The following is a 23626-nucleotide window of genomic DNA, read 5'->3' as shown; positions in this document are numbered from 1 at the left end:
ATTTCGATAATTGCAAAAGAAAATTTAATATCAATATTTGCAGAAAAAAAGTAATATCCATTTTTGAAGTAAAAAGTTAATAACAATATTTGAAGAAGACAACTTAATTTCATATTTGAAAAAAAATGAATTTCGATATTAAATACTGGAAAGCAATTAAAAATGGAAATTGTCGATAATTATAACATAAATGAAACTCAGTATTCAATGCGTCAATGTAAAAAAAGGGGAAACAAAGAATAATTAAAAAAAAGAAAAAAATAATTATGAGGCGCCTGAAACAGCCATCATAAGAAATGAAAATAATTAATAGAGACAGAAAAATAATAATCAGGCGCCTGAAGCTGCCATTAATTATTGCCTACCTAATGTGTTATTGACATAAAACAATTCCCTACCTAATGTGTCATTGGCATAGAACAATTCCCTACCTAATGTGTCATTGGCGTAAAACAATTCCCTACTTATTGTTTCAATGGGCATGATATTGATTAGGGCGCTTGAAGCAGCCACTAAGAATTCCTACATATTGTGTTATTGGGCATAAATATCAATTATGGCGCCTGAAGCAGCCATCATAAGAAATGAAAATAATTAATAGAGACAGAAAAATAATAATGAGGCGCCTGAAGCTGCCATTAATTATTCCATACCTAATGTGTCATTGGCATAGAACAATTCCCCACCTAATGTGTCATTGGCATAAAACAATTCCCTACCTAATGTGTCATTGGCGTAAAACAATTCCCTACTTATTGTTTCAATGGGCATAATATTGACTAGGGCGCTTGAAGCAGCCACTAAGAATTCCAACATATTGTGTTATTGGGCATAAATGTCAATTATGGCGCTTGAAGCAGCCACTATAACCTCCCTAATGTGTCATGGGCATAACAATTCGGCGCATGAAGCAGCCATAGAGTCCTAATCAATGTATCATTACGTATATTTCTGACTGAATGAAATTACTTGTGTAATTAATAAATATAAATAATTCAGAGCGAATTTGGAAAAATAAAAACGATATCGATATCAGTAGTGAGATCATAAATGGATTTGAAATAGAATATGATAACAATATTGCATAATAGTGAAGGTTGGTAAAGAGTATTCTGGGTCAGCGGCAAAAAGTGAATTTTTCTTCATTCAGGTAGACAGTGCTTACTGCAACAGGGAGCACAATAGACTGAATAGATGAACGGAAGCATAGAGGGTGGGGATCGATAAGAACTGGGTTAATATGATCAGCCAAGGCAGCAGACTTCTTCAGTCGAGACATTATATTTAGAATAAGGATTGTAAAGTGAACAGCCCTAAGAGACATTGTCTCATCATGGCGTATAAACTATTCAGAAAATCCTACACGAAAATGGTGTGTGAGCCTATGTACTATACCATTCCCATGGCATCGTATCCTACAATTTATTTTATTATATATAATTAGCATAATGTATATCAGATTCTTATACTACACCAGCCAGCACAGAAATTCTCAGAGTTCACTATTTTTCACTGAATGACTCTAGTGACATGCGTACCAACTATTTATCCTTATCTTACATTCATTTTTTAATTTAGAATTATTCTTGCTACTCAAGAATAGTATAATTAATTTAAATACTAATAACAATTCTAATTATAAATTTTTGAATTCTATTAGTAAGAATATTATAGATATTATTCCCTCAAAGTAAAAATTAATGTTTAATATATTTATTTTCAGATTTTGATGCTCACCTGTCGATTTTTGGATAATATTAAAAAAAATATGGTGTTCATAAAAAGACAGTGTTCATAGGTTATTAATTATCATTTCTGATAAGTCAACCTCACCAATGTGCTATATAATCATTACACCATTGACTACTCAATCGACGGAGCATCTTGAAAATGTAGTTAGAATTGACGTTAGTATTGAAGCTGCTTCTAGTATTTCCGACATATATTAATGAGTGGTACCGAGTTAATTAATCGACCAAGAATAGATGACATGTAATATCGAACATTTCAAAATTCCAATTAAATAAAATTCATTATATTATTGAGTCAATTATGAAACAAATTTTAATGATTCCCTCAAAATTATGATTAAATGACATAAAATTAGTTCTCTAATTAAATAATATTAATTCTCAATGTGTCATAAATTTCAAAAGTATAAAAATGACGTTTCTTAATCTGCTTCTTTCAATATTCTAATTAAATAAATTAAATAAAAAAGAGCAGTTTTCTCAATTAACAAAAAATTCCGAATCAAATAAAATGTTCTTAAAGTCACTTACTAAAAATGCAAGAGATTTCAATTGATCCAAAAACATCGACCGACGATGTCACGACTGGCGATTCCGATGCATTGAGACAGATATTGAGTGAAAGGGGAAGCGTGATGTACACAAGGGGTTTGCGTGATTAATTCCGAGCAGAAGACGCGTGATTCACGCGGCCTGCGCAGCACGCGCGAGCGGGAACCCGCTCGGAAACGCGCCGCGAGTAAGCAGAGGCTCCAGTCTGCGCGCGACACTTGTCCGAGAAGCGTCGCGTTCGACGAATCAAACAAGTGTGTGTACTCCGACGATCCGATGCGACAACAATTTCTTTATAAACAAACAGACATTACTTTGCCCAATATAGAACAAAAACACCCCCGTTGCGCTGGTGAATCGTAACCTGGGGTAACACTTTTAGAAAAGTATTGTGTGATTTTCTCGGGAGTGAAGGAGCACTCCTTGGGGTTCTATAGAACCCCCATAGGCCCATAGAGACCTTGAACTGACAGTGCAGTTCTTCCGTGGTCAATGACCGGAGATGAGGAGGGATCGTGATGCGATCTTTGTCGGTTCGGAGTGAAACGAAGGGCAGTTTCGGTGCAGGTGAGCGAGCACAGGTGGGATCATGTGCAACGTGAGAGGAAATTGATCAACAAAGCCGGGGTCATGGCAGCGAAGAAGATCTGAGGAGCCTGGTGGCTGCAAGAATGAAAATCGAGACGGGATTCAGTGTTCAGCGAGGTAAGATATCCAGGGTTTTATCGTTGATTAGCGAGACGCGTCGTTAATTGTCCTCCAAGGGAACCGATGACGCGCGGTGCATCCTCGTGCACTTCCAACGATCAGTAGAAGCTATTAATAAATAATTACCGAAGCAAAATGACCAGATTTTGCCGAGAGGACATCATGAATGAAGTAGGGCTAAGACGTCGCGAACGAAGATCGAATACTTCCGTATTTGCATTAACGGAAAACTGATATTAAAAATTCAAGGAATCTTCAATAACGGGTTTCACTGTGAGCAAGTGGCGAAGGAAAATTCTACACGGATTTGGGCACCTTATTGCACTTTCAGATTATGCATTCCTTTGTTAATTTAGTTCCAGTTGAACAAATATTCAACTTGAACAACATTTGCAGTTATTTATAACGTCATGACAATGGTCCCCGAATTTGTCCAAGCACATAAAAATTATACCAAATGAGAAAATATAATTGCTATATGATTAGAGGAATTAATTACCACGTGTCATATCGTTAATAATAACTGGAAACAATATTCTATTCGTCAGATGATTGTTCAACTCGAATTAATATGTATATAATAAAAGCAAAAGTTGTCGAGTAATTAGCGAAGAAATGTTTAGATTAGACGATATGGTGCTTTGACAGGAACCTCCAAACGTAATGCGGAACTTTGTTTTTCGCGACGGTATCGAGAACGCTGTATACTGAAATCAATTCGGTCTCGGCACGTCACTCAAGACAGACTGGAGGGTTACGTTCGCTGCAATTGGCAGCCGGTTACACAAATCCGTGATTACAATTCCGCTTGGACTGGCAATACGCGTGGACCCTCGGCTATTGGAAAATAATCGACCGGGTTCTTTTTAATTGCGAAGCTACTTTCTTGTTGTTCAAACAAAGAAATAAAAACTGCTGCCGTTCACCTGGATTGACAATATTTAATTGCCCCTTGATGTAGTTTGGCACATTTTTATTTGAGGACAATTACTAATGGTTGAGAATTTAATATTGAATAATAATATTGGAATTTGTAAGAATTGAATATTACTTTTATAATGTGGATAACAACTATATGTGTATAATATTGAATTAACTGATATGTAATTTAATATTATTAATATAGTGTATGATATATTGTAATATAAAAGTAGTATTAACAAATGAAACAATTGTTGCAGAAAAGAGAATGATAATGATTCATACCAGTGAAAGGTAAATATCAAAGATCGACAGTAATATACGTAATAATACATAAACAGATAAATAAAAAACCATGACACATACCCAATTACAGTAATTAGGTGTATCGAAATCAATCGAAAAATCAATCGAAATCAATAGTACCACAGTCAACATTTGTAAAATAAATGTCAATAAAATCATCACAAATATCGTTATGATTAATTCAATTGCTGAAACAAAAACAGAGTAATTATGAAGAAGAAGAATGTGTCATTGGGAATAGTAGCTAGTAGCCATTCAAAGTAGCTAAAAGAAAAACATTACAAGATAATAATAATAACTGAATTGAATTACTAATATCATGTTATTTGCTACCATATCATGTTATTTGCTACGATACACGCGTTTTATCTTAAAGACTATATTAGACCCCAAACTAAAATTGAAAACTACCTTTTCAATAATAATAAAAACTTGATAAATTAAGAAAAATACACAGTGCACAAACAAATAAGAGTACCTAAAGAAATTCGATTATCATGTAACCGAGTGCACATAGAGGTGATATCAATAAAACCATCGCAAAGAAAAATTATATATACATATGATTTACTATCATAAGGGGTATAGTAAAACTATTCACATGATTAATCAATTGCTGAACCAAAAGCAAAGAAATTATGAATAAGAACAATATATCACAAAGAACAGTAGCTAGTAGGCATTGAAAGCAGCCAAAAGAAAAACATTTAAAAAATTAATGAAAAGAATTACTAATATCATGTTATTTGTTACGATACACGCGCGCCTTATCTCTTGAAGACTATATCAGACCACTAACTAAAATTGAAAACTACTTTTTCAATAATAATATAAAATTGATAAATCAAGAAAAATACACAGTGAAACAAAAAGATGAGAGTAGCTAGAGAAATTCCACTATCATGTAACCAAATACACAGAGATGTAATTCTAGAATGTCGCGTTCCTTTTGTCATAATTATATTCTAAATAATTTCAAATATGGCAAATGAGAAATAAAATTTAATCAACACACGAATTATATAGAATTAGAAAGAATCCAGACAGAATATAAATCATATAAAAAAAGAAATAATAACCGCAATTTAAATCATATAAAAGCGTAAATAAGTACTCAATTACAATTATGTAAAGAGCGCAGCCAAACCATTCTAATGAAAAATAATTACTTACAGTATGAATAAAATTTAGAAAAATTAGAAAAGAAATGTCAACATGAAGATAGGAAATAGAAGTTTCCATAAAAGATAATCCATCAGCGATGTCGGCGATAATTTTCCATGTGATTCTCACATGTTTCATGGAGGCAAAGACGTAACCTTTGCCCCTGTTGCATGCTACAACAATGTTACCGAAACCGGGAGACTTACGCCTACAACCGGTTCGGTGTTTGACTGATTCAACTATGTGAATCGGTGGGATCAGCAGCGTAACATTACTGTCAAACTGGATCCCCGGTGGCAGACACTAGAGTCCGCAGCATCCTGGGTACCTGAAAAGCATCAATTGAGTCCGCCAGACACACCGCTAATCTATGCTCATCTGTTAGCACAGAAGATAATAGATCAACGATGTCCGCGAGACTTTTCCATGTGATTCTCACATGTTCCACCTGGCTATAGTGGCCATAGTGGCCATTGTTCACTAAATAACACACACTTGCACTACACTTTACACTTCACTTTGCACTTCACATTGCACTTCACTTTGCACTTCACTATTGGGTCCAGCCTGGAAAGCCCAGGGCTAGGACAAAAAAGCCTTACATACTATTTGGTCAGGTGAACACTAAGCTAGGTATGATAATGAAAAATTAAGAAAATAAATAGGAATAAGATAAGTGGAATAAAGAAGTTTGAACTTCTAGAACCTAGTATTCACCATCACAATCTCTTAATATTAGGGTTGAAGCTAGCTGCAGACCAAAATGTCGCAAAAAATAGTCCCGATGGACATCTCCAACGACGGGGTCCGTTGATTCAAGCCTACATAGACTACCACTAACTGTGCATGCTCAGCACGACTCTTGATGTTTGGGGTGGCTCTACTAATTTCCATGAATTCAGCAAAGACTCGATGGGTGGTCACGCGATTGGGACGATTCTAAAACGTGTCTCACTTGACTCCTGTCAAGGGTGTAACTACGCTGTTTGACAAATTTGGTCGTGCTTGGGGCTGGCTAGATTATGGATGGAGAGCTCCGCGATCGCGAATGGGAGGGCTTTTAAAGCGACGTAGATCAAGGTGGACTCAACAAAAATGGAGGAGGTTTCCCTATCATAAATACAAACGAGGCTGTCGCAGCTCGTCATCAACTAATAGTCTGGGAAAGACGCAGACTAGAAGTTGGAAGCTAAAAAAAAATATAAAAAAATAAAGCACTTAAGCTAAGCACTGTTGCTACTCACGCTGACTTTGCGTGGTGTAACAATGTTACCGAAACCGGGAGACTTACGCCTACAACCGGTTCGGTGTTTGACTGATTCAACTATGTGAATCGGTGGGATCAGCAGCGTAACATTACTGTCAAACTGGATCCCCGGTGGCAGACACTAGAGTCCGCAGCATCCTAGGTACCTGAAAAGCATCAATTGAGTCCGCCAGACACACCGCTAATCTATGCTCATCTGTTTGTACAGAAGATAATAGATCAACGATGTCCGCGAGACTTTTCCATGTGATTCTCACATGTTCCACCTGGCTATAGTGGCCATAGTGGCCATTGTTCACTAAATAACACACACTTGCACTACACTTTACACTTCACATTGCACTTCACTTTGCACTTCACTTTGCACTTCACTATTGGGTCCAGCCTGGAAAGCCCAGGGCTAGGACAAAAAAGCCTTACAAACTATTTGGTCAGGTGAACACTAAGCCAGGTATGATAATGAAAAATTAAGAAAATAAATAGGAATAAGATGAGTGGAATAAAGAAGTTTGAACTTCTAGAACCTAGTATTCACCATCACAATCTCTTAATATTAGGGTTGAAGCTACCTGCAGACCAAAATGTCGCAAAAAATAGTCCCGATGGACATCTCCAACGACGGGGTCCGTTGATTCAAGCCTACATAGACTACCGCTAATTGTGCGTGCTCAGCATGACTCTTGATGTTTGGGGTGGCTCTACTAATTTCCATGAATTCAGCAAAGACTCGATGGGTGGTCACGCGATTGGGACGATTCTAAAACGTGTCTCACTTGACTCCTGTCAAGGGTGTAACTACGCTGTTTGACAAATTCGGTCGTACTTGGGGCTGGCTAGATTATGGATGGAGAGCTCCGCGATCGCGAATGGGAGGGCTTTTAAAGCGACGTAGATCAAGGTGGACTCAACAAAAATGGAGGAGGTTTCCCTATCATAAATACAAACGAGGCTGTCGCAGCTCGTCATCAACTAATAGTCTGGGAAAGACGCAGACTAGAAGTTGGAAGCTAAGAAAAAATATAAAAAAATAAAGCACTTAAGCTAAGCACTGTTGCTACTCACGCTGACTTTGCGTGGTGTAACAATGTTACCGAAACCGGGAGACTTACGCCTACAACCGGTTCGGTGTTTGACTGATTCAACTATGTGAATCGGTAGGATCAGCAGCGTAACATTACTGTCAAACTGGATCCCCGGTGGCAGACACTAGAGTCCGCAGCATCCTGGGTACCTGAAAAGCATCAATTGAGTCCGCCAGACACACCGCTAATCTATGCTCATCTGTTTGTACAGAAGATAATAGATCAACGATGTCCGCGAGACTTTTCCATGTGATTCTCACATGTTCCACCTGGCTATAGTGGCCATAGTGGCCATTGTTCACTAAATAACACACACTTGCACTACACTTTACACTTCACATTGCACTTCACTTTGCACTTCACTTTGCACTTCACTTTGCACTTCACTATTGGGTCCAGCCTGGAAAGCCCAGGGCTAGGACAAAAAAGCCTTACAAACTATTTGGTCAGGTGAACACTAAGCCAGGTATGATAATGAAAAATTAAGAAAATAAATAGGAATAATATAAGTGGAATAAAGAAGTTTGAACTTCTAGAACCTAGTATTCACCATCACAATCTCTTAATATTAGGGTTGAAGCTAGCTGCAGACCAAAATGTCGCAAAAAATAGTCCCGATGGACATCTCCAACGACGGGGTCCGTTGATTCAAGCCTACATAGACTACCGCTAACTGTGCATGCTCAGCACGACTCTTGATGTTTGGGGTGGCTCTACTAATTTCCATGAATTCAGCAAAGACTCGATGGGTGGTCACGCGATTGGGACGATTCTAAAACGTGTCTCACTTGACTCCTGTCAAGGGTGTAACTACGCTGTTTGACAAATTCGGTCGTGCTTGGGGCTGGCTAGATTATGGATGGAGAGCTCCGCGATCGCGAATGGGAGGGCTTTTAAAGCGACGTAGATCAAGGTGGACTCAACAAAAATGGAGGAGGTTTCCCTATCATAAATACAAACGAGGCTTTCGCAGCTCGTCATCAACTAATAGTCTGGGAAAGACGCAGACTAGAAGTTGGAAGCTAAAAAAAAATATAAAAAAATAAAGCACTTAAGCTAAGCACTGTTGCTACTCACGCTGACTTTGCGTGGTGTAACAATGTTACCGAAACCGGGAGACTTACGCCTACAACCGGTTCGGTGTTTGACTGATTCAACTATGTGAATCGGTGGGATCAGCAGCGTAACATTACTGTCAAACTGGATCCCCGGTGGCAGACAACTTGAGTCCGCAGCATCCTGGATACCTGAAAAGCATCAATTGAGTCAGCCAGACATATCACTGATGTTCTCTTGTTTGTGAACTTCATAATTAATGTATATAACTAAATAGTTGGGAAACCAAAAAAAGGAACGCGGCGACTACTCCCTTTTAGTCGCCTCTTACGACAAGCAGGGAATACTGTAGGACTATTCTAATCCCGGCCCTACACGGGTAATTACAATGTCGATGTAATATCTATTAGAATGCTTATAATTGTGCTCTGAAGTAATTATAAAATTAAATGTATATAGTGTCCATTTTTTCAGTATCGGTTTGCGATATGAAGATAAGTACATAAATGTAATTATCTCCTAGTTTTCAATAACGTCTTCTGACACCTTTCATGAAAATAGTATCAAATTAAATTTTTTAATGGTATTCTTTAACTCCTTCGGTGAAAATAGTGTGAAATATTCAACGTGACAAAGTTCCATAAAGTAATTAGTAATATTCTGTACAAGTTACATTTTATAGAGTAGGTACTAGCAGCTAATTTTTTATATCATCGGTGAAAACAACTGGCGACCTTTCCTGATATGTCGCAAAATCGACTATGAGGGTACCTGCACTTTCATTCCATTCGTTAATTACTGTAATTGCAATCCTCCGTCGAAAAAACGCTACGTGAACATAATTAACTAAATACTCGTGTCAACATCCTAAAACCAGTCATAGTATCTTCATTGATAGTATAAAAATATCATTCCATCGTAAAAACTCACACAGTGTCTTAATTTGAATAATCGACACAAATGGAAGGAATAACACTGTCGCAGACTGGGAAATTATCGGTCGGAATTCACTATAATCTATCTATCGATTACCACTAATCACAAAAGAGATTTTCGAAACCACAAGCTCACCGAATACGGCGTATTCAGCAGATTTCTGATAATTGTAAGATTAGTGGTGAATACTTGACATCTGCAGCGTTCGACATGGCAGTGAAACGAATTACAAAGAATATAAACTACGATTTTCAGAGAAAATAGCAGTCGGATAGAACTGAATATAGACCAGAGATTTATTTGTACATCCGGCAGAGGCATCGTTCCTCCGGAAGCCATTCGATACGATAATTAGCTCAATTTTCTATAATTTTTTCATTGATCCCCGACAAGGTAATAAGAACTGTATGGTGAGTCAGTACGCCCTATACTCTATTATATAATCGCCAGGGATGGATGCGGTTCTGATTGGTTGATTGTGTGGACACACTTGTTGCTCGGCAATAATAATAAATCCGCCTAATTAAATTTTTTCCTCGGAGACAGCAAACACAGACGACTGCCTTACACTAATTCCAACACAATACTACGTAATCACTTTGAAAACAGAAAATGAAGAAAATAGTACTAACAATCAAATAAAAATTAAGAAACAATAATTTTGAAGTAATAAAATATTTGAACATTTTTAACAAATACTCACGAATATTTCCTAAACAAACAAATTTTCTATTGATTTCATAATGCTCCAAACACAATAAACATTTTCTGCTTCCATTTTCCGGCAGAGAAAAATAATACAAAAGAGGAAAGTGGAGGAGATGATTGCTCACGGGTAAATAAAAAAGTAACAGAAACGAAAACAGTTTCCAAAAGCCTCGGCGGCAGAGTTGGTCTCGTCGAAGTTTCCGCTGAATTTTTCAACAGAACTTGGCCCCTCGAAAACCGTGAAAACTTCCACAGGAAAGTTTGCGAGAAAGAGGCTGGATACACTCAGGTAACATTCGGGGGCTAGAAAAATCGTGGTCAAACGCTGAGGGGGGAAAAGCGATTTTCACCTCTGACCGTACGGCTCCCGGAAATTCGCAGCGTTTCCCGGAAATGGGTCGACGCGGCGCGGGGGCGTCCAGGGAAATCCCTTCACCAAGAGAAAAACAAATTCGAGGGCCAATTTCAGGGGCGATTGCCTCCGATGAAAACCGGGAGAGCGGTCGCGAAATTTTTCTCCGCGTTAATGATCTCGTTCGCGGCGGAACGAGCTCGTAATATTGGCAAAAAGGCAATGATGCGGACGATAAATGCGCTTCTTCGCAGTGGGGAGGTGTAGCAGGACAGGTGAGCATCGACAATTATGATTTCGGTGCGATGAGGATACATTGGAACAAACTGTTCAGTTAGCAAACAATTGGTATTTAATTGTTGGTCATTTGACTATAAAGTCGTTCATTGATGAAATAAAACGACCTGTAGATCAGGCACAGTATTTTGAAGACAATTAGGATAGCTCTAAAGAACCTATAGCTTGAACAGCAAGTCTTTAAGTGGATTATGGACAGCAATAATTTGATGGGCATTGATATCAGATCAAGGCGCACGAGTCTGCGTTTCTGGATCACCCTATACGTCAACGCAGAATGGTAATACAGAGGGGAAAGCAATCTCATGTCATCAGGCAGTGTCGTCAATCTGAAACGACGTTTACAGTTGTCTGAATGTATTGAAGTATTTTGTCATTTCAGATGTACACATACAGCGTGATCCAAAATGTATATACTCAATCCTAGAACGAATTCTTTTTCTATAGAACTACGTTCTATAAAATATCCTAAAAATGCAGGAATGTATATAATGAAGAGAATCAAATTGACCACGCGAAATAAGTAATAATTTTTCACTTTCCAAAGAATTATTAAATAAATCCCTAAGCATTTTAGAACCACAATGAATCTTCGCTATAAAGCATATAACCATGAAATTTGTGTTATAATCCGAAATTAATTCTAAGGAATTGAAAATTTCCAATCGTCCTGTACGAATACCTGGAAGAATAACTGCAGCAGCAAAGAACCTTTTGCAGTGGAAATTTTTAGAGTCAAGCTCATAGTGATCGAGTTAGGAGTATTTGAAAATATTTGACAACGCAGGGAGGAAATTTGCATGGAAAATTTCGGAAAAGATAGCTGGTCAGGCGATAAACGATTCCTCCATTATACTCAGCGATCTAAGGATCGAGGGAAAGGGTCTGCGTGAATAGTTATCATTACTTTCGAAGCTTTACTGCCGCTAATTGGGCCAAACGACGGACTTTAGGCACCAATTACGGCCAGGTAGCCCCTCGCTTTACATAATTTCTCATAAATGATAGTATTGATTCGTCTTCACCCTCGAATGCATTCGACGATCCCAACACGACGACTACTATTCTCAAGAAACATCGTCAAATGCATACTTGATGAGATTCTTTTCCCAGGGAACAATTGCTCATCTATTTTCTGAATACGGATATCTGGAAGCTTCGAATTACTCATCCTACTGTGCAATCACGTCATATGTAATAGTTATATTTCGAAACAATTATTAATTTTCTAGTGTTTGCCAAAGATAGCGCGATGTTGATAAAAATTGTAATGCAATAGGTGAAAGGAAACGCTGATACCGGATCCTGTCTAATTAATTCTCAGATCAAAAGAATTTTTAATTAAACAAATGGAAGTAATTACAAGGTGTGGAAAAAATTCTGCCTTGTATTTGCATGACAATATTTAGCTGCATTGGAATTAAGGACACTTCAATTTAATATCATATATCAGTTTAACAAATATATTAATCGCATAACTGAACAATGAAATTTATATTAAGTGTTCAAAGTATTCTCCTGCTGCTTCAATACATTTTCGAAAACATTTTGATAATTGTCGCACACTCGATTATTGTAATTTCTTTCCACGTACTTTGTAAAGCTTTACTCATCTTACATAAAGTTAGTTAGCTGAAGATTCAGTTAGCTAATTCATTATTACTTAAATGATTGAATCGTGGATTAGAGAGTTGTTCAGAGAAGGAGAAACGGACAGCGAAAGTAGCAGCAATACGACAAAATTGGCGCATTAACAAGGAGAATCGAGCGCACAGCTGGTGATAGCCATCAATTTTTAAAGCGTCCCGATTTTTCCTGTCGCTATTGATAGCGTTTGGCTCGACCACTTCGATGCAATAAAACAGATAGTACTTGACAGCGAATCGTGCCCTTCTGTAAACGTGTAAATCCGTACAGGAAGATAAAAAATTACAAATAGAGAAGGAGGCAAAATTGAGGTATAACAAAAATTTACAACACCAGATTGAACATTCACCAACAAGTTCGCGAAGCTTTACGAGAGTATAGAACTAGGTTTATCCAAGAAAAATTCAAAGTTTAGCAGCGAGAAGCCATTAATAATAAATCCGAATTTCCACGAAGGTCAGGGCTCGGTAGATAAATATTTTATGGCAGAAGAAAAACGATCCAGCAGAGGATTGTACTCGATCCATGGACTCCATCAACCGTGCAATATTGTGGAAAAAAAGGATTTTCGATACCGAATGGCAAGGACCAGTCGCTGTCGAGAGTCCTCGAGGGCTATCTAAAGATTCCAATTCGTCCTTCGTCGCCTGCGCGTTACACGGCAACGCGAAGAACGCCGTGGGAAAAAGGGCGGATCGAGGATCTATTCTCGTAGATCACTCGAGCCGCGGACCCCATCCCGATTCAATTCTCCCGACAAATATTTGACAGTATTTCGCCCGGCGGCATTAAGAAGACGCCCTGCTGTAATGAGCTTCGCAGCCAGACGCCCTCTATATATATTTTAATATTCTCCGCTTATTAATTCTATTAATATTTTCGTTCCTTTTTACACGATCCCTAGACCCTATAATGTTCGTTGTTTATAATTATCATCTGCACCCTTTACAGGGTAAAATTAACAAGATGTCAATAAAACCTCGCAAGTCGATTTCATTAAACGATATACTGCAAATAGGAAAACTTGTTCGGAGAGTCACTAGAAATAGCGAACAACTTCTATAATTGAATAATTCTTATAAAATGCGACTAAACGATTTTAATTATATAAGAATGACTATTTTGCTAGATAGAGGATAAAAACATTTTTGCGACGATTACAATTGGGTGGAATTACAAAAATAAATCATGTTATATGCTCAGATAAAAAAGTTGAAAACATAATTATAAAAATTTTGTTATTTTTGGAAAAACTTTCTTATAAATTGCTTGACAGCTTAAAATTCCTTCTAAGATCTCAAAAAATCAACTCATTCCATAAAATTCTAAACAAGCTATACCGTTTTAACAATACTGTATTTGTTCGTATTTTGCTACGACTGTATACCTGATCCACGGTTGACTCGAACTACTGAAAACGAGTGCCAAAATTAATATAATCTAATTACTGCAATACTATGCGCTCAGTGTGGAGCCGATGCCACACCATCCAATAAACGACAACACCTACCTCCGCATATTAAACAAATTTACTTTACTAAACTACAAATAACCAATTTGAAAATCCAAAAATGACGTTTGAGAAATTCTTCACTTATTGGAAAAATTCTTCTAAGACTGCAAAAAATTCTGCGAAAATTCTATCCATGTTTCGAATTAGAAACGAACAGCGGAAAGCTTTTGGAAAGTCGAGATTGCAGTCTCGCGTAGAGGGACGAATTCAGAAAAAAAGAGGGAAGCGCAGTGGACAAAAGATTTAAGGGGTTTTCTAGGGGAAGAATGCGAGCTCGTGGAAACGAGAAGCCTGAAAATATTTTTCTGCTTGGCAGGGGGAGCATGAAGTAGCCGGGAGACAACGGTGTTCCATTGCCCCGAAGGGCTTTTCACCAGCGACAGCCAGAAGAAGAGAGGCCGACATGGAGAAATGCGGCGCGGAATTCCCGAAGCACGAGTGGAGACACCGTCTCAGCCTCCGAGCCAGCCGAAGGAGTCATCAGGTAACTCAGACATACAGAAACCCACTAGATCCCTTCGATTTTTACGCCCTTATCATGTTAGCACTCGACCACGCTGAGTAATGGAGGGAACCTAACCGAGAACCTCTTTCCGGATAACTTCACCGACGTTGATAGAGATACCGGATTCTTCGGGAATAACGTTAGGGGATCGAACGTCGCGATTTAATGAGCCTGAATGGAAGGGTGTTACACAATGTTCCAAGTTATGGTACAATAAATCATTCGATTCGACTTGACAGCTGCCAGAGAATTATAAAACCAAAAATAAAAATTTCATTTCTGGCTGGAAAAAAATTTCTTTTTCTTTAAATCGAGAGTAGAGAATTATGTACCGATCCATTTTTTACTGGAAAACAGAACTAATTATCACATAATTATCTAAAGTAAAAGAAACGTGGAAGGGATATCGATCGACTTATAAATAAAATTTCGTTCACACTGCGGAACTTTGAGAATACAATCTTGACCAGGAAAAACAGGTTTCCAGCACACTGTGCACAAACCATTTCCTCCGAGCTCTCCAATTTTGTGTATTCCAAATATTTTTATTTGAATCGATAGAGAGAATGATTTGTAGCAGCTGTTAAATTGCTTGTATAAATTTGTTTCTTTTTACTGTGTTTCCAGAGAGTTTTGGTCAATGTTTGTATTTTGGAAATATTGGATCTCGCTTGCTGTGTTTTCCCACAAAATGATTACCTGAATATTGTAAAATATCAAATCGAAAAAAAGAATATAAAATTCAATTTGTAATAACAATGTATCTTGAATAATTAAAAGAACAAGGACGGTACGAAACAAAGATAATTTAAAATTTAATTTAAGATAATAATTTATATCGTGTATAGGAAAGTCGCTATAATTAAAAAGCAAGCATGAAAGTCAATTCATGCTGTGGTAGCACCGTCGCAGCGACATCCGCAATTTATTCAGGCTAAACAACGATCCAGGAAAAACGAATCTCGGTGATTAGGGTCGTCTAACTTTTAGCAGCAAGCTACCCGACACCGACGGTGAAACATTCATCAATTTTTTTCTCTCCGCAATTAACAGGGACCACGGTGGCAAAAAGGAACTGTATCAGGCTGTTGTCTCGCGACAACGTCACCTTTTTATTTAAAAGAGCTGAGCTCGCCTCATCCATTATTCACAAGTTTATTCTCGCCGTGGAGCGAATGGGAGAGCAGAGTCACACGTTATTACATCGTGTCCACGAATTACGAGGCTAGCGAAAGAAGCAATAATCTCGTTAGGCGAAATTAAAATCGAATCCCCTGAACCGGGCATAAACACGGCCTGGCTTCGCCGGGAATTAATTGATCAACGTAACTCTCGCGCGCACCGGGGCCGATCGAGCCTGCGTTTTTCACCGAGCTGAATCATCGATTGCAATTACTGCCATAATATCATTGCCAGGAATGTCACTGATGCAGAAATATTACTGACGCTTGCACAAACGAATTATTAATCGCGATATTTTCATTGAAAACACTGCACTACTTTTCGAAACAGTATTGATATGTTAAATACTATTGACACTTGTGCAAAGGTATTATTGAACTCCATGTTTTGTTTGAAAACCCATCACCACCCCTCGAAATATTATTCACATACTGAGCATTTTTGACATTTGTACAATGAAATTATTACACTCGAAGCATTGCTTGAGAACCCATCACTACTACGATAATTCGCTCATTATTTCATTTCAAATGAAGCAGTAAATTATACTCTGAATATAAAATAAAATTGATCAAAAAATTTCTATTATTCTCCGATGTAATTGCGAACACAGTCACGATAAACTTAAATGACAATTTAAAGTTTAAATGAACTACATTTACCCGATTCAATAATCGAACTTCTGCAAATTAAATACATTCTAACCATCCAGCTATCCAGCATTTTCCGAAATTAAAATACAATTGGTAATTGTCCCAGTGAATAAGAGAGACAGTGAAATTTAAACTCAATCTAACCATTCTAATTATTCTTTAATTAATCAGAAAATCGAGTCCACGGTGTCGTGGATTTTCCAGTCGATTCGCGGAGTCTAACGAACCTCTGAGTAAACGTTTCGATGGACATATTATAGAAAAATGAATCACTGATTAATCGATTGATCGACCAAGCGAGAGGAGAGAGAGAGAGAGAGAGAGAGAGAGAGAGAGAGAGAGAGAGAAAGAGAGCAAATGGTTTTGTTATATTTTATACAGATGGGTGGTTACACACTAAAATATCCTCGGCGACTGTGAAGCAAAAGAGGATTCGTGTGTCGCGTTTTCAGCAGGCTGTTTCCAGCGAGCAATTATTGTTGGTTTAATCAAACACAGCGTGCCACCGCGTAATCTGCAGCAAAGTTTCAGAGCGTTCTCAGAGTCCACGAATGGATTTAATATAGTATTTAATAACTCCAAGTTACGGCGACGATTGTATGGAAAACCTATTGTTCCAATGCGAGGTCAGGACTGTGTCCTATGACAAATAGTTTGTACAATTGCGTACGATATATTTCACATATTTTCTTCTATTATAATATTATATTATTGAAAAATATTGCTAGATATACCACGACATTTTATAGCAAATTTTATTATAGCATATACGTGTTATAGTATCCCATCGAAATTAAATATTTCATATGAAATATTACTAATCACAAATATACTATAATTGACAATGTACGTTAACTTCTTTACTCTACAGAAAATTAAACCGACAATATTTTTCCAATCGCATAATTTATTATTAAAAAATATTTTTTTTATGTAGACCATACAAATTTCATACTTTACAAATATTGTTTGCCACAAATACACAGTCACTGCCAATTTATGTAATAACAAACGTAGATCGTAGACATTTTTTGCCCAATATTTATCAGTAACAGAACAGCTTTCGAACACATTGTACGCAGAGAGAAAATCAGAAGCGTACCGAGAGCATGAAATTTCGAAACAGAATTTTCAATGGCGAAACTCGGTAACAATAATTGTCGAGCTGCAGTGAATGTAATCGCAGGAATAATTGTGACAGAGAAGAATGAAAAGTTCCGCAGTTTTTGATATGTAAAGCGAGGGAACGTGTTGGGAGCGATAGCGCGAGAGAGTCAGTTCGGAAATTCGTGTCAGGTGATACGTTATCAAGCTTTCACGCCGGGACCGCGGCCAATGTGGACACATTGACAAAGAATTCACTGGCCGCAGAAATGGCTCGAGTGCTTTGAATTACCGAACGATAAGGTTTGATTAAATCGATGCCACCGATGCCTCGATTCACTGGTATTTTTGGACGCGTCTGATGACACAGCAATTATTTCGGCAACGCCATCCTATCATCAAACGTCAACGAGTCACCAGGGATCATTGCAATCAGCGACCAATCATGGATCATGAGCAATATCATGGAAATAATATGCATCGTAATTGTATGAATCATGACAACATCTAAATATTCACAACATTAAAATTTCTGGAACATTTTAATTTGTATGTTTTTAATTTTTGTAACATTTTAGTTCCTTAGAACATTTTCATTTTCAAAACATTTTGATTCTTTAGAACATTTTAATTTTCGCAATATTTCAATTCCACGGAACAATTTAATTATTAAAACATTTTAATTTCTGTAAGATCTCAATTTTTGACAATATCTCACCGTAATTACAAAAATATATCAATTCCAGAAATGCATAAATTACACAATCTTGTAACGAAGATCAGAATTTCCACCGAAATCGCCAAAACAGATGAGTAAACAATAAACAGTGTTTCTCGTAACGGTCAGATATAATTAATATTTAATGATCGCCGGTGGACGGTAATTAACACACGCTGCCTCCTCTCATAACATATCGGTTCGCAAAATCATCCGACAATGTAAACGACCCTGCATCTGTAATTCATTTTATCGGTGTTCGCATTATGGTAGACTGGATTGCAATAATTAATGCGATTCGCAATCGAATTTACTTGGCCCACTGCAATTACGAATAACAAGAGTTCGGAACATAAGTGATTCGAAATTTAACGACAAATCTGTTTGTACCTGTTTTCAAATACTTGCTACTTATTTGCTTGTATACCGAGCAAAATCAAGCACTACGTTGGTTTCGCTAACAAGACTCTACTAATTAATTAGCACCGTCCAATCATTATGGAGTTCACGAACTATGCAGCAGAGTGTTCAATGCAAGGACTAGGAACCTCCTGCTAACTACTAACGAGTTAATCAAAACTTCTACTACCTGTGAGTCCTTGGAAGTGTAAACACATAGAGAGGGGGTAGCATGTTGTGTAATTTGAACGTAAACCTTATTAACTCATTATTTTCGACTTTAATAGGTCGTAACTCCAAAAATATCCATTTTTTCTTATGGGATTCGACATTTTCTACGAGGCTCAATTTTCCCTAAGGTATTCAAAAGGAAGAAAACAGAATCGACGAAACCAGAAAACGAGAGAGCAATCATTTAATGTCAAAGAAAAGAATACCAGCGAAAATAAATATTGTCATATTATCCACAATCGACCTATATCGCAATTCTCTCAGCCATCGAAAGAGGATACGTTTCAAAGAAGGGCAAGACTGCACTTCCCTCCGACCTTACCCAATCCCAAATGAAAAGGAAGCAATCGGTCGAGGACAGCGAATTTCGCCAAGAAAAATCGGACCAGGCAAGTGAAACAAAAGAATCAAGGGAACGTGACACAAAGGCTACAATGGACTGGCAGGAGAATGCAAGCCGACAAGATTAAGACATTTTCACGGGGCAAAGGCGAGGACAATGGTGGACCCAGCCGTCAAATAGACGGAAATAACACGCTTTATGAAACTTTATTGATCAACCAAGAGAAGATTAATGAGATTCTCGCGCTACTGTCCCACGTAATTGCTTCGTGTCTAAGGAGGAGACCGGGAAATTTGTGTTTCCCCTGATCGTACCAAGCAGCCTTGGAGGATATTTACATTCCATCAACTTGGCTGGTTTGTTACCCAAGGAAAAAAATCCGAGGGAGAAAAGGGTAGAATGTAGATTGAGAGCCCGCGATTCGAGTCTTCGAGAAATTGTCAGCGTAGAAATTCAAGGCTCGGTTGTTCCACGATGATGTCATCAAATATACACTCTGCGACCACTTAACATAATGATGAACTTATTCGGAAAGCCTGATACGAAGACAGGAAAATGTAGAGAATTTTTCAAGTGTCTCAAAGTGTTGTTTTATAAGCCAAAATTTATTTAAGACACATAAATGTAATTCCGAAGACAGTAGAATTTTTTTAGAGTGACCTAAGGACACTTGGAGGGATCCACAATTTTATTAAGGAAACTTGTAGCAACGCTAACGTAACTAGAATTTTTTAAAGGTATCCTGAGACTCTAACGAGTCATGAAATATTATTTAGTTAATGACAAATTCGTCCAGAACAATTTTCAGCTCGCGTTAAATTATGATAAGTTCGGGATGATCCAATACCGTACAGTGCTAGCAGAGCATCATAAAATAGAAACAGCAAGCGGCATTAAGAGAGCATCCTCGAAGAGGTGTAGATCTATAAATGTTTGAAAATCAGTGCTGACAAAAATACGATCCGTGAACAACATGGTTTAGCTATTCTCTATGGAGCTCCGGAAAATCTGATTCACGGAGACCGAGATTCTGCAACATTTAAGAGGAACGGAAAATGGGAGACGACGCGAACAGAGGCCATATGGGTCTCGGGGCTCCTCTCAGCTTTCATGGGTAATAAAATTCTCAGATCTGTTACATCCATCTCGGAAGCCAGCTTCGACAGAAAAGCAGAGCAGGCCAGAGTGCAACAAGTAAGCCGGCGTATCTGAAAATAATTTGAGACGAGCGGAGAAGATATTGATAAAAATCGTACGAGTCAGTTGCTCGGTGCTCGAGATCTATACTCGATGAATGGCCCAATTAATCGGGCTCTTAATGAAATATTTGTCTAATTAAGCGAAGTGTAATCTCAGGGATCAGGAGAAAGTCGAGTGGCAGTATATAATTAAGGCTTTCTCGGTATCCTTTACGCAAGAAGAACTTTCAAAGAAACCCGAGCGAGTCACCGGTGAAGCAGAGGAGGAGTACTGATTAGATTTCTATTTCCTAATCAGTCGGAGAAACCCGTCTGGTGTCCTTTCAGTACTGCTCCTTTCAACCCTGGGGGAGCCGCTCAAGGATGTTTTATTAATCGTGACTGCGGTGCAACCGAGAATGTCTTCCATATTGGAACGTTTCGACAGAAACCCGATAGTTACGTTAATCGAACCCTATAGTGACAGAATTTACTATTTGAAACCAAAGTAACCTATGTTCATTTTGTAAAATCATCCGCATTTCATTTTTGAAAATTCTGGCTTCAAAAGAATTGTATGCTTCTGTCTTAAAAATCGTCATAAAAATGCTTACATTAAATCCTAACCATAAAATAGTTTAAATGAAAATTAGAAATTAAGCGATCGAAATTGAATTAAATATTAACCGATTACAATTGACATAAAAATTGAGTTTTAAAATTCGCATAAATATTGAGCGATTGAGATAGCATTAGAAATTGGCCTATCAGGAATTCTAAAACAGAAAATTGTTTCTGATTGACAGGGAGAGGTAGTGAGCCGATCGACCACAGGATCGGTCCGAAGCACCAGGAGATGGGCCAGCCTGCGTCAGCATGTGAGCAACAACGAGTCCGGGAAGCCCAGGGTCGAGCTCCTCCTTAATAATACTCCGGGGTCGAAGTCCTCGACGTCGTCCTCCCAACCCCATACGCCTAACACGCCGCGCACACCGCACACACCCCTCAAGAAATCCAACTGGGAAGTGATCGAACACCTCACTGGTGAACCACGACCCTCCATTATCACGGTGAGTCACCGATTGTGATACACAATCAAACCATTCAAGGCGTTCTCCATCCTACCCCTATCCCCCATTATAGCTATGTTAGGAGAATAGGCGATGAGACACGGTGACACGTGGATATGGGATTCTCAAATCTGTTCGGCAGAGATCATCTTAAATCCAGCATACTAGGGATGATCCCTGGAATCCGGGATTCTCTGATACTGCTGGATTTCCTTAACATCCCCCATTTGTATTTCCAACGCCATAATATTATATAATATTATATGTAGTATTACAAAATGTAATATCATGTGTAGCATTATAAAATGTAGTATTACACGAAGCAATTATAAAATATTATATACTACAACTTTTTCCAAAATCGTTAGTAAAACTCAAGTCGAAAATATTAAATAGCAGTTAGAGTCAAACCATTCTCCTAATCAAGTCAACAATTTTCTGAAATAAATCACTACAGAATGATACAATAAATGTAGTATTCCCTATAAGCAATTTATCATTCTATAGACGTAACGAAGAATCAAGTATCAGAAAAATATTAGGTAAGCTGTAAGATAGCAATCTGCTGTTGATGAAATGAGTATCGTTTGTCCTGACGTAACACTGTTCTTGCAAAAGCCACCGTAAGGGGAACTGCGCTAAATGGGCGAACCCTCGATGTGTCCACAGATGGGCAGAGGCTCGGAAGTTGGGGTTGGACTGACGAACGGAAGGGAAACAACGCAGGAAACCACCGTAAACACGTCGATAACGCAACCACCGAGGAAATGTCCGCTGTGTCGGTTTTTGAACTCGCTGTGCGCCTCGCATCGCTTCAAAAACTTGCAGGTAAAACTCTCCGTTAAATCGTTTTCTGCCTCTCGACGATTTCGTTATGAAAATTCCGCCGCGAATTCCGTTCGCATGCTACTTTCAGGAAAAAAAATAGAAATAAACTGTTCGATCCCCTAGAAAAAGTTCGACTAATTTTCTCATTTCTTTTTGGGCCAATCTATGGCTGAAATTAATAGAAGAAGCGAATAAAGAGAAATAAAAGAAGTACATCTGTGACGGTACAGAAAATGAATATAAATGATTGTACTTTGTAAGAAACTTTTGCGGGATTATTTAATAATTGAGGTATTGCGTAGAAAGTGTTGCGGAGTAATTATGGCTTTTGTGCAGCGTTTTTGAAGCGCGTTGTTGTCCCGAGAAGCTTTTATGGCGATTAGGGTGATTTCGAGGATTAAACACGATGACCACGGAATGCACTCGACGAGTGCCACTTTCCCAATTAATTTTGTTAAGCTGTCAGAACATCCGCCGGAAACGGAGAGCTGTTCCGGCAAACATTCTGACAGCTGCGAGAGAAGTAATTTCAGTTTGAACCGGGTTAAATGGGAAAATACAAAATTGTGCAACAAGTTCGTGGCCGGGACCGAACACGCGGATGGAATCTGTCCGGAACTGACTTGGAACTCCAACCATTCTGTCTTCGAGCGATCCAACCACAGATTTTCAATACGGTCTTGCCAATAACTTCGACACATCATGGAACACACGCATTGCTACAATTTCTTAAAGAAAAAGTAGAAAAGACTTTCAAGTAAAATTAGGACTTCTGTTGCGTGCCAATGGAATCACTATACGCAACTCAGTCTTTGTGTTAGCTGAGTGTTATGCGTCTCACAGTTGAAATAAAAGAGTATCAGATTAACTACTAGAAATCGTCATTAATTATAAATAATCAGGTATTAAAGAATATTGATTGCTATTGACTGATATTAGGGAAAATTTGACAAAATCGAATGCTTAATGTGCCAAAATGAATATAGACACTAAATCAATATATTAAATTCTAACATTAATGCTGCTGATTTCCTCTTCTAATTAATCACAAAATTAATAACGATGTAACCGCTCCTAGCAATTAAACTGATGATTTATTATAATTGGCAGTTCAGCTATTAATGTTTGGCAACGAATTATTCAGTGGCTCGAGGA

At 38.0% G+C, this 23626-nt stretch overlaps 1 protein-coding gene across 2 annotated transcripts in view; it reads left to right on the top strand.

The window, feature by feature from the left end:
• Nucleotides 1-2486: 2486 nt before the first annotated feature.
• LOC117220940 (adenylate cyclase type 6) overlaps nucleotides 2487-23626 on the top strand; it is a 73259-nt gene continuing 52119 nt past the window's right edge. For both annotated transcript variants that reach the window (XM_033471407.2, XM_033471406.2), the window contains exons 1-4: nucleotides 2487-3008; nucleotides 14577-14744; nucleotides 21380-21643; nucleotides 22313-22471. In XM_033471407.2, coding sequence (XP_033327298.2) covers nucleotides 14664-14744; nucleotides 21380-21643; nucleotides 22313-22471 — 504 coding nt within the window. In that variant the 5' untranslated portion in view covers nucleotides 2487-3008; nucleotides 14577-14663. The remainder of the gene's footprint in view (nucleotides 3009-14576; nucleotides 14745-21379; nucleotides 21644-22312; nucleotides 22472-23626) is intronic.

The sequence above is a fragment of the Megalopta genalis genome, chromosome 5, assembly GCF_051020955.1.
Source record: "Megalopta genalis isolate 19385.01 chromosome 5, iyMegGena1_principal, whole genome shotgun sequence".
NCBI lineage: Eukaryota > Metazoa > Arthropoda > Insecta > Hymenoptera > Halictidae > Megalopta > Megalopta genalis.
Note: the sequence above shows the minus strand (reverse complement) of the source record. Positions and strands in the feature narration are given on the sequence as shown.